Consider the following 13289-nt stretch of genomic DNA (forward strand, 5'->3'; position numbering starts at 1 on the left):
AAGCACGCTGTGAGAAGCATTAGATATAAAAATATAACGTTAACAAGTGCTGGGACAGCCCCAGCAAACCCCACCAGAGAAATGGCCTCCAAGTGCCATCATGAGGGCTCCGATTTGTGTGTTGGTTTGCCTGTTGATTGAGTTATCCTGAGCACTAATTGCAGGAGTGGCTGTTTTCAGGGTATTTTTGAGATTTGACTATTTTCCCTCATCTGGGGGGAGAGATAACAGAGTCCAGTAAGCACTGGTCTTCCTGGGCACCACAAACTCTCCCAGGCTGTGGCAGCAGCGATTTCTCGTCAGCTGTCTAGCTGGGTTCTGGTCCCACCTTTAACATCCCTGTATTCTTAAATATTCTTAAAAAAAGACAGTTCCAGTGACTGTCGCTAGGTCCCCATCACGTTTACCAGGCAAACAACTCATTACCAGCATAAATTAGAAAAAAAGTAAGCGAAATTGTGAATTAAAACTTTTCTGAATAATGTTTGTCTTTTCAATCCAAAATGAAAACTATTTTCATCTCCTGCATTTAAAATATACATTTTAAATATAAGCATTTTAAATATAAGCAAGCATGACTGCTTGCTATTCATACAAACTTGGCGGCCTATTTCATTACCTCCCCAGTAATTTTTTGCCAAGAGTGACCACTGATCAGAAGAAATGAGGTTAGCACTTGTGATTACATCACACTGAATTCAATACCTAAATTACTAAAGCAAACCAGAGAGAAATAAATAATGTTTACATAAAGTCTTTGGTCATTTTAAAATTTTCTCTGCATTATCATCAGAAACATTTTAACTTGCACAAGAGGGACTAACAGCCACGTAAAGGACATTACACAGTATAGATAATTATGGAATAAATGGGTTTCCAGTTAATCAGACTTACCATTGGGAACTCTGGTGTTGCTTCCTGCCTCGTGCTTCCAAGGGCCGGGCAGTTCCCACCGCATCCCACACCTCTGGGACCTCCGTCGCGGCTGCGGACGGGCGCTTGTTCCTGCCCTTCCCCGGCAGCCCCAGGTTTGTGCTGCAGGTCCCACCTGGTGACACGTCGGTGGGATTTCTTCTGGATTTTCCCTCCTTCACTTGTTTTTCCGGAGGAGGCGTTTTTCCTTCCCAGCTCCTGCGCCAGCCTCCCGGGCTCGGGCCCTGCGGTACTTGTGCTCCCCTGACTCAAGGTGACAAAATCTTCTGTTCCCTCCTGCTGCCTCCCCCAGCCCAGACCGTGCGGATCAGGGATAACGTGTTTTCCATTCACTCTATTCCAGGTTGAACTTTTTGTTGGAAGAATGTTAAGTCCTTTGTCATCATTCAGGGACAGTGAATTAAAAATTATTGTGCCGTTTTTCTCATCGTGCTGTGGGTCATGGTCTACCGAAAACTCAAAAAAAAATTACAACTTGATTTCTTGAAGGGTTCAAACACAGCTTCACGTTTTTCCCTAAAACTGGGCTTTCTGGATATTCAACAAACCATCGGACATACTCTGTGTTACGATGAAATACTTTGGAACAAAACACATCCCTTTCATTCACATTTATCTTTTTGTGAGTTACTCCTCTGGAACTCTTCCTAAAATCTTCTTTCAAGACAGGTTTTTAAATAAATATGAGGAACAAATATAAATGCGTGACATACAAAACAGGACATGGCCACTTCTACAGAGAAGCAATTTACTACCTGCTTAGCAGGGAACCAAAATACATCCAGTTTATCTGAATCAGTATACTGCTCCTTGTGCAAAGCTGAGAGCTGTTTCAAGCAGCAGAGCCAGGACTCCGGGAAGGAGCCTGTGGCCGTAGGAGAGGAGGGGGTTTTTGGCTTTCTTCTTTGTCGGCTCAGTTCCAGCTTTGCAAAATGCTCCGACAGAGGTTTCCGTGGTGCAGACGCCACCCGTGCAGAAATTTCCACGTACCCTATTTCAGCATCAGTCTAAAAGGGTCAGAAAGATCGCGTCTTCCATCTCCAGTAGCAAAATAGGAGAGATGTTAGGGGTTTCTGAAATGGCAATGTCTCTTTTTCTGTCCTGGTCATCAACGTGGTCTTCCCGTTGATGACAGCAGGAGCAATTGTAGCTTCCTCAGTAGGCTGAAACAAGAAAAAGATATAATAACATGGATCAGAAAAGGTATATCCGGGCAAAAATAACAGGCATGAAATTTCTGTAAGGTTTGTATTTACAACTCTCTGTTTGAGTTGTACAACTGATAAAAAAGGATTTGTGCTATATTCTGTTGACTTTGTTGACTGACAGGGAATGTTCCCCTCAGTGCCACCCGTGACGAGGTAATTTCTGCCATCTCTGGAAGCACAAGCCGACTGGCATTTTGTCTCCTATTTACATGGGAAAAAAGGCAGGGCTGGGCAGTATCTAAGGCCTTAAGGCATGATGCTGGGAGAAACATACATTGATAAATTCATGTCCCTCTCAACCCATTCTGGTTGTTTGGGCTGAAAGACAGGACAAGCTAACGCGAGGGGTGTAGTCCAGCTGTCAGTGTGCCAGACAGCCCAGCTGGGCGAGGAGAAGGCATGGTGGCTTTAGAGATTTCCAGTTTGGGATTACCTGGGGCACCCAGGAGACCCCCCCCAATACTGCCGCAGCCTGAGCAGTGAGGAGAAGGCTCTGATGCTTTACAAGAAGAGGAGAGGAGACCAGAGGTGATCCGAGGGCTTACCTTTTGTGTGTGGCCTGAAGGACTATGACCAAAGAATGAAAGCTAAAGAGAAAAATAAAAACAAAAATAAAAACTGAAAAGGGGAGGGAGGAGAGGAGAAAATGGAAGAGAAGAAAGAGAGTAAGAGTTTACAGTGTGTTTAGCTGAGAAAAAAGCTGTGGTTACAGAGTGCAACAAAACTTTCCATTGAGAAGAAATATAAAGTGTGAAATAAGCCCCAAGGGCTTGGGGCTCGGCGCGGCTCAGCCAGAGCATCCCTCGGATGGATGAGAGTCGCCTCCCGCCCCAGTGGAGCCCAGCCCAGTCACACCAAGGGCTCACGAAAAACGAGCAGGAAAAAAATTAGCTGAATTCTTCTGATACCTCAAAAAAACACCTCAAACCCACACTGCTAAGGTTTGGGTTTAGTTTCAGGTGAAAGTCCAGCTCAGCCCCTGTTGTACCTGAACAAGTTCTCCCATCGCAACTTCCCGTGAAACAGATGGTTTCACACGAGGTTAATTTTAGGGTCAAATCCAACAGTGATGGCTTGGCCAGAGCAAAGCTCGCTGGCACAACCCCCCGTTCTGCCCGGTGACAGTAGCTGCTGCGGCTGCAGGTGAGCAGAGGAGAGAAGGAGGGGAGAAGATGTCTCCTAATGCAAATACTGGAGACAGGAGGGAGAACTGACCCGTGGCTCCTTCACTGGAGCACACCTTCACCTCACCCCTCAGCTATCCGGCGGCTCTCCATCACCCCCTTCCCAGGGCGGATGGACCCCCGCATCCCTGCCGAGTCCTGTGGTTCAGACTTTGCTGAAGGATAAGAGAAGGAAAGATCCAATCTAAGCTGGTAACTTTTCCTTCTCAAAGGGAGCAACGCAAGTGCCAAAGGTTTCCTGCCACGCTCCCGCATCAGCTCACTGCGCTAACACGCAGAAACGTTTTATACGATTGTTTTCTTAGCCAAGGTGAAATGAATACGTGGTCATGTGCACACACAATAACTGTTTCATCTGCATTACCTTACCTTTTCCTCTAACTCTTTTATTTGTCTTTTTTGGCCTTCAATTCTTTCTTCTAGCTCTTTAATTCTCTGTCAGATTTCAAATAAAAAAAAATACTTATTAACCAACCAAATACAGATGTACCCAGAAGATGCATTATTTTTGGAGATATAAATTGTATGTGCTGTGCTTCGGAAAAACAATAAATTGGGCTTTAAGCTGCAGATGAGTTCTCTCTGAATGCCACTGTGCGTGACGAATTCATGAAAACCAAAATGCCCAGTTTGCAGGGATTATCCACGGCAAGTCAGATTCGGGCCCCAGGACCAGCATTTCTGGTACAGCTCTATGAGGAGAGGCTGGTGCTCAGAACTCCGTTACGTTTCCATCTGAGGGACCATCCCACCCCGACTCTGGCCGTGCCCGTGCACTGGCGCCTACCTGCTGTGCGTGCTGAATGAGCTCCATCCTTTCCCGCAGGATTTGGGCGTCCCTCTCCCGGAGCTCACTCATGACCTGCCGCTTCCATTGCTCTACGGCAGTCTTCAGTTTCTCTTTTTCCTCTTCTGAAAGAAGTTCGGAAATTTTGGCTCCAGCTTCTTGCTGCAGGGCATCATAGAGCATGGCTTCTAATTCCAGAATTTGCTAATCAAAAACAATATAAAGCTGTCAGCTTGACTTTGTCTCGGGTCAGATGAGGATTTTGTGAGGAACTGAAAATCCTACCCTGGTAAGGCAATGGGAATGGTGGAGGGGTTGTGTGCTGAGCAGAGAGCTCAGGCCCAGGGGAACTGGGGGAACTGGGGGAACCTCTCCGGCTGCCTTTGTGCTGTGGGGCTGCGGGCAGCACGGGGAGCGGGACCGCCCTGGCCCAGCCTGCTCTGCCTCGCAGAGAGCACATGGGTGCCAACTCCTCCTTTCTGGAGAAAAGGAAAAGACAAAAAGGGGAAAGAGAAGGAAAAGGGATTCATAAAAGACTCATTTTGTGAGTTACAGATGGTTTTCTAAATGCAATGAGCCTCTCAGCTCCCCTTTCCCAGCTGTTCTGTCAGCAGCACAGGGGATACGGCACCAGCTCATCCTCCTGCCAGAAAGGAATGACTCCCTCTTGTGTGCCAACAGCATCCTGTACCAAGTAGCTTAAGCTGCCTCGTGTGGAGGCGTTTCCAGCACTTCCTCTGGCAGAGCTGCCAGCTCCAGGAGGCTTTACGCCCTGGAAGAATACATCTGGTAGCTGGGCTCTGCTCCTGCAGTCTCAGGCTGCGGAGCCTTTACTTCACTGCATCAGAAAACGTCCCTCACGCTGATGGATGTACGCTCCAGATTCACTGAGATACAGAAGCATGTTGAAAATGGACTGGAAATGTTTCCCCAGGGCCACGGAGCCTGGTCCCCTCCCAGGGCAGGTGGCCTTGCCAGACAATGTCTTCTGCTTCAAAGTCCAGGATGAATGCTATTCCTTCATGCAGGCCAAAAAGAAGACACAATCTTTTCCAGCAAGTTTGATACAGAGCAAGAGACAAAGCAGCAATTGATGGCACCTTCGCACACCCTCTCCAAAGCTGGTGGTGCCTTGCAGAGCTCTCTGTGGCCTCAGGAGAGCCGGACTGCTGCGACAGTGCGGCTCGAACCTCTCAGGAGGCTGTTTGAAAATGCCACAGGTGTCTGCTGTGAGAATTCAGCTCAATTTGGGATCGTCAAGTTTTTCCACCTGAAGCTGCTGGTGGTGTTTTCTTACCATGTCTTAGCAGAGTCAGGACAGAAGAAGACATGCATTCACAAGAACAAATAACGTCATGGCAGGAGTTATGGATATGATGACAACTAAAAGGCAGCAGCCATGGTATCTCTGTGGGGAAGATCAGATCAGAACTCAGAAGAAGACGCTGCTTTCACTTTTAAAAATAATGTCAACATCCTTGCTAACCGTAACTGTCTCAACAAAATGCTGTTATTTGAAATATGGATTTCTGTTGGGCTCCAAACCTCCATTATAAACCATTATCCCTCTCTGATTATATTGACTTGTGAAGAAAGAAGAGTGCAGGGAAATTCCCGGTCTCCAGAGCAGCAGCAGTGCCAGGAGCCTCTGTATGAGCCAAGTGCTTCTTGGAGCAAAGTCCCATCGGCAACCAGAGGGAGTGAAAACCGTGCAAAAAGCTTGGCGGTTCCAGCTGGTAATCTTGTTGGCTGTAGTTAGCGGGGGAAGATTAGTGGCTCCTCATCCCAAGGGGCACAAAGGAAACATGGAAGCGAAACAAACCATACAAATCAAAAGAGCTTTTGCCACTCGAGTTTTGGGGCAGAACAAAGCTTTCTTGCTGCTCTCAGGCTGCGTTTGTGCCCGGGAGTAAAGCCCGTTGTTTTGCCCTGGGACGCCCGCGTGATGCCTTTAAATAATACAGGAAAATGCAAATAACCCTCACTCCTTCTGCATGGGCTGCAGCACACTCATTACACTCGTTCCCTCTCCGCGAGCAGCAGAGCCAAGGAGCCAGTTGTTGTTGGACCCGTTGGTAAATTTGGGATCCTAGAACTGGAGGTCCATCTCACGGACAGAGGGCGAGCGCTGGCCGTGAGCCGCAGGGGTACAGCCCAGCGCTGCGCCTGAGCTCTCCTGCAGACTCCACGACGTTACCCGGGGTCTCGAGCGATGCCATATGATTCTTCCCACTTTGCTGCTGTTGCAAGTTTCTGCATACTCAGATTTACAGATCTGTTTCAGAACTGGCCAGAGGATCACCTCTCTCAGGGCTTATCTTTGAAGATGAATTCTACAGGCTGAGCCTTTGGCTGCACCAAACTGCTTCTTGGAACAGCTCAAGGCTGCAGGAGATCATCTGGTGTTCGGGCTGAGACCACAGCTACGGGGGAGCTTGTGTACTTCCCTGGGTTTCCACTGTGCATAGACTTTGGTTCCAGATATGGCTCAGCATTTGGCAAAATCAGTCTTCAAGATCATCCTTCCAGGACAGAAAGCGTACCGAGTAAAAGCTCTCCCAAATCGTTTGAGACACAGACAGATGACAGGTATCCAGAAAAAGAGGCATAAACGCTCACTGCTTTTCAGAAAGTGTAACTGTGCTCGAGATTTAAATAGAACTGAAAGAACGAGATAAATCAATATGAAAATCTATGCTTTTATCTCTTTCATAAGTACATATTGAACTTTAACTGAAGGAAGCACGACAGCTGATGACTGAAGAGGTGGTTGAACCAGCTTAGGATCAGCTAATGATGAACCTGACCTAAAAGCAGTTTTATTTCAAATTTACAGAATCACATAATCCCTCCAGCTGTTTTGGTTACAGAGGCTGTAATCTAAGACCCAAGGAAACGTCTAGGCTAAAATCTCTATTTTGGAGGGAAAAGAGAAGTTACTGAAAACACTATTTTCTTATCAGCCATTCACTGAAACCTCTGCTAAATTAAAGCTTGTGTTTAATAAGTTAACGTTCAGGTCCCAATCCTGCAAGGACCGCCCAAAGGCAAGGAACCCTGTCCCTAAGGAACTCATTGGTGGCGCAGGGTATAGAGGATTTGTTTAAAATTCAGCCTATTTAGTCCTCGGGTCATTCCACGAGCAGAACTGTCGGACCGAGAACAGATGACCCACATTCCACAAGGTAAGTTAAACAAGATGTCATGATCTGCTCAAGGGTGGTCTTCCTCACCTTGTGAGCCTTGTCCAAGGACTGTTTCCTGAAGTCGAGCTCATCATCCAGGTAGCCCTTCTGCTTGCTGAACAGCTCCTGGGGACACAGGGAAGAGGCAGGCAGTGCCACGGCCCCAGCACGACGGCTCTTCCCACCGCCCCGCCGCCTGCCCGCTGCCCTCGGCTCTTGGTACCTTTTCATTCTCCAGGTCCAGCATCTTCTGCTGCAGCGCAGACTCCGTCACTTCGATCTGCTGTAGCCACTGCGCACAAAACAGAGGGCAGGTGCTTAGGCCTAAGGAGCAGAGGCAGCACGCCTGCGTGTTCAGCTTTCGCTGTGGCTCTAGGGTGTGTCAGCACACAACCAAAGCACTTATTTAAATTCACCAAATAAAAGATGAAAAATTCACTATGTTATTATATATATGTATTGGTGATGGAAAAAAGCATTCTTTCAAAGCCTAGCCATTTACTTTCTAACACCATTTTGCTACTTCAGTAACATTTTAAAATAAGCAACATGTGCCTGTATTGCCTGAATGTTACCTTTATTTTGACAAAAACTAGTGTAAGTGTAATTCTACATGAAGGATCATGGCATTTTGTGATGAAGCTATCATTTACATCACCAGTGTCTTCAAGTGAGCTATTCCAAGAGGGGAAAATGCTCTCATGACACGCGTTTACTGCTAAGTGATGCAGTTGCTGTTACCTTTTCAGCCAAGGTGAGAACTGTCCTTGCTTGTATGACAACTACTTGCTCTTCATTGGTCAGATTCTGCGCCAAAAGCAGAATATAATTACAACAAATCCCAGTGTCTTGTTATTAATCCACTACTTGGGCCACTGCTGTATTAAATAAATATGAAATTAAATATGTTCGAGGAACAATAAACTAAGGAAAAGAAAATTGGTGTTATAATGCAACATTGTTCTAAAAACAATTGTAACTATTCATGCTGAATTCTTATCCTACATATAGTTAATTCGTCTAAAATTCTCACATTTACAAAAAAAAAAAAGGTGACACTGGATCTATTTTTACCCAAAAGGACATAAACACAGTTACACAAGACAAGATGAAGCTTAAGACAATATGCCATTGAGGAAAGAGATGCAGCCTTCAACCCTTAAGTTCATTATGTGCACAGGAGGTTAATACACAATCCTTATTTTACACGGCCAAGTCATGACTTTTGAAAACATTTGTTAAGATGTTAGCTATTCAATCCATGTTTTGCTGCTTTTTTAAAAATCAAAGTACTGAAAGTATGCTTTGCATTTCACCCCAAACTTTGGTCTTACTCTGACCACATCTACAGTAGAAGTGAATCCTTCTGGTTTGGGACCTGCGTTTGTCCAGACCCAGAGAGCCATTAGTCACCATTCCCACAGGGTACTCAGGAAGCTGGTGAGAACGGTGACTACGGTGGGCTCCAATTTACTGCTCAAGGCTGGGGACAGTGAAAGTGCTATCTGGTAGGGATGGGAGGAGACTTTTCCCAAGGACACCTGAAAACTGTCTCTTCCATAAACATGGGTAATTATTTAATAAAACAAGTCATGTTACATTAAAAATGAAACCATCCACACAGTATGTTAGCGGTGCTGTTTCCTGTTGTGTGAGTTCTGCCCTGACCTGCCTCCCCTGCCTGGGGGAAGAGGAGGGCACCCGCGTTCCTCTGTGCCTGTCCCCACTGACACCCTCTGGCCTTTGCTCCTGCTCTACTCCTAGGGTACTCTCGCACGGGTCTGCCTTACTCAAAGCCATATTCAACTCATGGCAGTTCAGCGGGAAGCAGCTAGAAGCTGCTGGAGGTGCTTTACAGAAACGCAAGTGAGAAAATGCACGGAAAAGGATGGGATCACTTGCACACCGGTGGGACACGGGGTGCCTTTCCCTAACAGCCAGGCAGGACAACGTGCATCCACGGGGCAGAGTCTGCCATCGGTGGCTGAGCCTGTGATGTCAAACATGGGAGAACAAGAGAAAAAGAAGTGATAACAACGGTCTACAGTTAGCTTAAAGCTGAGTAGAGAACTGGGAACTTCGCCTTGTGTTGCATCTGGAAGTCAGTTGTTGTATGCAGTAGGGAAAAAAATAAATCAGGAGGAAATAACATTATAGACTAGAGATCATTAATATAAATAAAGAAGCCAAGAGGAAAAGAAAGGGAATAGAAAACCTGATAAAGCCATCACTGTTTCTGTCCCTGTTTGTCTCTAAGTTGCCTGTTGGGAACACTGCCACAAAACACTCCGTGTGGGACTAACCTGACATTAATAATTCCACTGAAGACAACACTAGTACCGTAACTTTTAGCTTAATATCCTGGTTACTGTCAAAGGTTTCTGGGTTATTAGACCAAATTAAAACACACAGCTGTTAAAATGCAAAAGCAAAGCAAATGCAGAGTGAGCAAATGAAGAAACCATGTGTGAAGAGCGGCCAGAAGAAAAAACAAACACCAAAGTCTCACAATATTTTCCAAATAACTGAAAAATTAAAAGCAATGTTGTGATACCAAAATCCTGCGTGGCACTCGTCAGAAGGCTATTAACAAAATCTTAAAAAGCCAGAAAACGCTTAGCTGGTAGGCCAGTGCTTCGACCACAGGGAGGACAGGCTGTGCAGTAGCAAAGCAAGACGGCTTTGCTAACTTCACACGAGGACAAATATTTACCAAAGCATGCACAATTTATTAAAGGAACATACACTTACGGCGTTATCCCCTAAAATGTCCAATTTTTTCATCAGCTCTGCTACTACTATGTCCTAACAAGAGAGAAACGGAAAACCAGGAGTCAGAACAGAGCGTCTGGGTTTCTTTAGGGGAAGGAAAGTACGAAACGAGAAGCCCTTACTGTTACACCTTCTGCCTCGCAGTAGACTTGGAGAGGGCTCTTCCCCTCCGTGAAAGGACCGTGATGGAAGTTGATGGCAGGCGATCGCCTTTCTCTCTCCTGAAACGACAACAATTGCTCGGTTACCCACTGTGGTACGTCAGCAACGACAGCTTCACCGGGAACTTGACGAACCCGTTAGCAAAAGGCCCGCTCCAACTGCAGCCACGGCGAAGCGATGCTCTCGCAGCGCGGCCGCCTTCTGCACGGAGCACGGAAATCCCTCTCCCGCACCCTGCGGCTACGGGCACGACCAGCCCGGAGCAGGAGCCGCTGCTCTGGCCAGACCATGTGTTTTTGTGAGGGTGCCCAGGGCCGACAGGGCAGACCTGCACCTCACTGCAAAGCAGGGTGCGTGCACACATGAGCAGTGTTGATGTTTTCCCAGGATGCTTCTTCACTGGGCACCGATCACGACCACTTCCCTATGATTTTGACTACACAACATATCTGAACGGAACTATACGCACCTAGTATAATATCAATAGCATTTACATTTTTCTTGTAAGTGACTGCTTGGTTAACCTCTCTTTGGAGAATTTGGAAAACAGCTTCCAAGCACTTACAGATTCTGTTTATACAGGTAACAACACGGGAAACAGAAGGCTCCGTGGAGCAAATAGGGCAGCCTGGGCCAAGGGATTCCTTCTCTGCACGTTTAGCAAGAGGTGAAACACTGCAATGACTTTTGGCAATGAAAAAAAGTTCCTTTTTCTTTTTTTTTTTCCTATATCTGATCCACTCTGGTTTTATCTCTTTGCATTTTCAGAACAGATGGAGTATAGTAAAATGTGTATCTACACCACGAGCCAATCTTCTGGATCTTAAAATTACTTAAGCAGTAAGACTGCCAGAACAACTATCAAGAACACCGGTGTTGATCCCAGGGTGTGTGTTTGTTTTTTTTTCTCTTTTATTAGCACTTTGTACCAAACTCTCTGGTCTTGCTCAGTGCAAAGCAGCTCTTTGGAGCAAACGTGGCGAGTTCCCAATGCTGCAGTGCCCTCAGCCACAGCTCGCACAGCCCAGGGCAGGCGGGCAGGACCGCGGCTGCAACACGTGCTCACTTCAAGCTCCAAGATCCTGAACTCCAGGAGCTCGTTTTGATCCTTCACGTCCTGGACATCATGCTTTAAGCGAGCTTCCTCGGCTTCCATTTGTTTGATCTGCAAAATAAAGCAACACGTGTTAGCGCTGTTTGCAGAGCGTCACTCGAGATCTGCCGCGCGTTGACCGTGCCGGGGAAACGCCGGGGTCAGCGTGAGCGCCGGGGGTCCCAGCCCACCCCCAGGGTCAGCACAAGTGCTGGGGGAACCCAGGGCTTTTGCCCACAACCACGTCCTCACACCCATTTTATGGGGCAATAGGGAATGCCAGAAACCCACTTTTTTTGGCAGGATTATAAGCACCTTATTACTATATGTGAATTATCCCAGTAAAGCTGTGTGATACAGATTAAAATATTGCACCTTCTGCATTCCTTAAGCTGTAAGTACTCTTTGAATAATACAAATAGAAACATTGGACACCTTTTCTACCAGTTCTTGATTTCTTCTATACAATGCTTGCTTCTCCTCAATCCACTTCATGTCCTTGAAAAAGAAATAAGCAATATTGTAGGTGAAGCTGGCAATGTTTAGCACAAACACAGTAGCAAGGATTTCATTAAATCACACCTCTAGAGAAGAGGGACAGGATAATACTTCATATGAAATTGTAATTTCATTATTTCTTATGATACGAAAGCTCACCCTTTCCATCTTACTTTAACAGTCTGTAGTATACAAATGGAATAGAAACACTCCAATGATTAAAAAACCCCTTTCAGATAATAGATTGGTTTTATATTTTGGATAATAGATTTGGTTTTCAGATAATAATTGGATATTTCTGGCTATGTAGTTACCATTACATTTAAATTTTACTGAATACGTATTACGTATTTCTGAACACTAGGCAAAAGAAACCTTATTTTGAAACGAATTTCTTGGCTAGATGGATATCTAAACCCCACAAGACCCAGAACATCATTTATCAGTAAGGCTAACATGACTAAGAGGTTAAGCTGGAAAGGTAATGATCAAATGATTTACTATTAGTTTCAAGTTCTCAAAAAACATTTTATGTTTCTGTTTTTTTTTAAGACACAAGCTAGAAACAGGCTGGGAACATGAATTGTGTCTCCAGCTGGGGGCTGGATGTTTGCAGGCTGCAATATTTCATTCTCAAGGCTACCTCAAGGCTGGAGGTGTGCCCCTTTCTCTGCCACCTTCGGATGCCAGCTTGCGAGGCGGTTTTGAACTCTGTGCTCTTCCAATTTAAAGTGCATTTTCCTGCTAACATTTTCCTGTGTTATCCTGCTTTGTGTGCATCCCTGGGCTGTGTAACCTCAGAGCCCGGCCCGACTAGCTCACGGAGCCGCGAGGAGCAGGGTGTTGCGTGGTGGAGCAGAGGTGCCCGGCTCGAGCTGGCACCCCGCTGCCAGGGCGCTCCCCGATGTCGGTGGTGCGGACGTGGGCGCGGGATCCTCCTGCATCCGAGGGGCTCACGACTGTGCTGTGAGCGCCCCGAGCCACTCGGCTCCGCAGGCACGGAAGCAGAAGCTCCCAACACCTCAACGCCTTTTCTATTCGGGGAAGGTGACGAGGGAGGATTTTCTACCACCAGCTGGGCAAGGACGAGGGCAAATGGCAAATACTTGGAGCTCAGCTCCGCACTCCAACGGGATCCAAATGGCACGCACCAGCCAGGAGTGTAACGGGCTCTGTGCCAGGGGCTGAACATCACCCACCCAAACCTGCCAAGCCCTGTCATTCAGACTAAATTTCCTAGAGTGCAGTTTCATAGACTATTCAATTGTATTTCAAATTAATCCTTTTTGAAAGAATGACTGAGATGATTGACAATCTATTGCATGAACAGGCTGCACAGTGAACTCCACAAACAGCTGAACTGGACACTTCCAATAGCCCTAATGCACAAATTCACGCTGAATTTCAAGAAAGCATTCACAGCAAAGTTCTTCACATGATGAGAACTGCTTTGTTTTCACTGAAAAC

The 13289-nt window shown here is 46.3% G+C and overlaps 1 protein-coding gene across 19 annotated transcripts in view; it reads right to left on the reverse strand.

The window, feature by feature from the left end:
• Positions 1-1949: 1949 nt before the first annotated feature.
• JAKMIP3 (Janus kinase and microtubule interacting protein 3) overlaps positions 1950-13289 on the reverse strand; it is a 39287-nt gene continuing 27947 nt past the window's right edge. For 7 of the 19 annotated variants that reach the window (XM_086616997.1, XM_086616995.1, XM_086617003.1 and 4 more), the window contains 10 exons: positions 11760-11822; positions 11298-11396; positions 10192-10290; positions 10043-10102; positions 8039-8104; positions 7521-7589; positions 7346-7423; positions 4113-4316; positions 3695-3760; positions 2709-2759 (listed from right to left, as the gene is read on the reverse strand). In XM_086616997.1, coding sequence (XP_086473123.1) covers positions 2709-2759; positions 3695-3760; positions 4113-4316; positions 7346-7423; positions 7521-7589; positions 8039-8104; positions 10043-10102; positions 10192-10290; positions 11298-11396; positions 11760-11822 — 855 coding nt within the window. Of the gene's footprint in view, positions 2097-2686; positions 2760-3694; positions 3761-4112; positions 4317-7345; positions 7424-7520; positions 7622-8013; positions 8105-10042; positions 10103-10191; positions 10291-11297; positions 11397-11759; positions 11823-13289 lie in introns of those variants that run through there. The other 12 variants (XM_086616998.1, XM_086616999.1, XM_086616996.1 and 9 more) reach the window with 8 other exon arrangements.

The sequence above is a fragment of the Tauraco erythrolophus genome, chromosome 9 (genome assembly GCF_009769465.1).
Source record: "Tauraco erythrolophus isolate bTauEry1 chromosome 9, bTauEry1.pri, whole genome shotgun sequence".
Lineage (NCBI taxonomy): Eukaryota > Metazoa > Chordata > Aves > Musophagiformes > Musophagidae > Tauraco > Tauraco erythrolophus.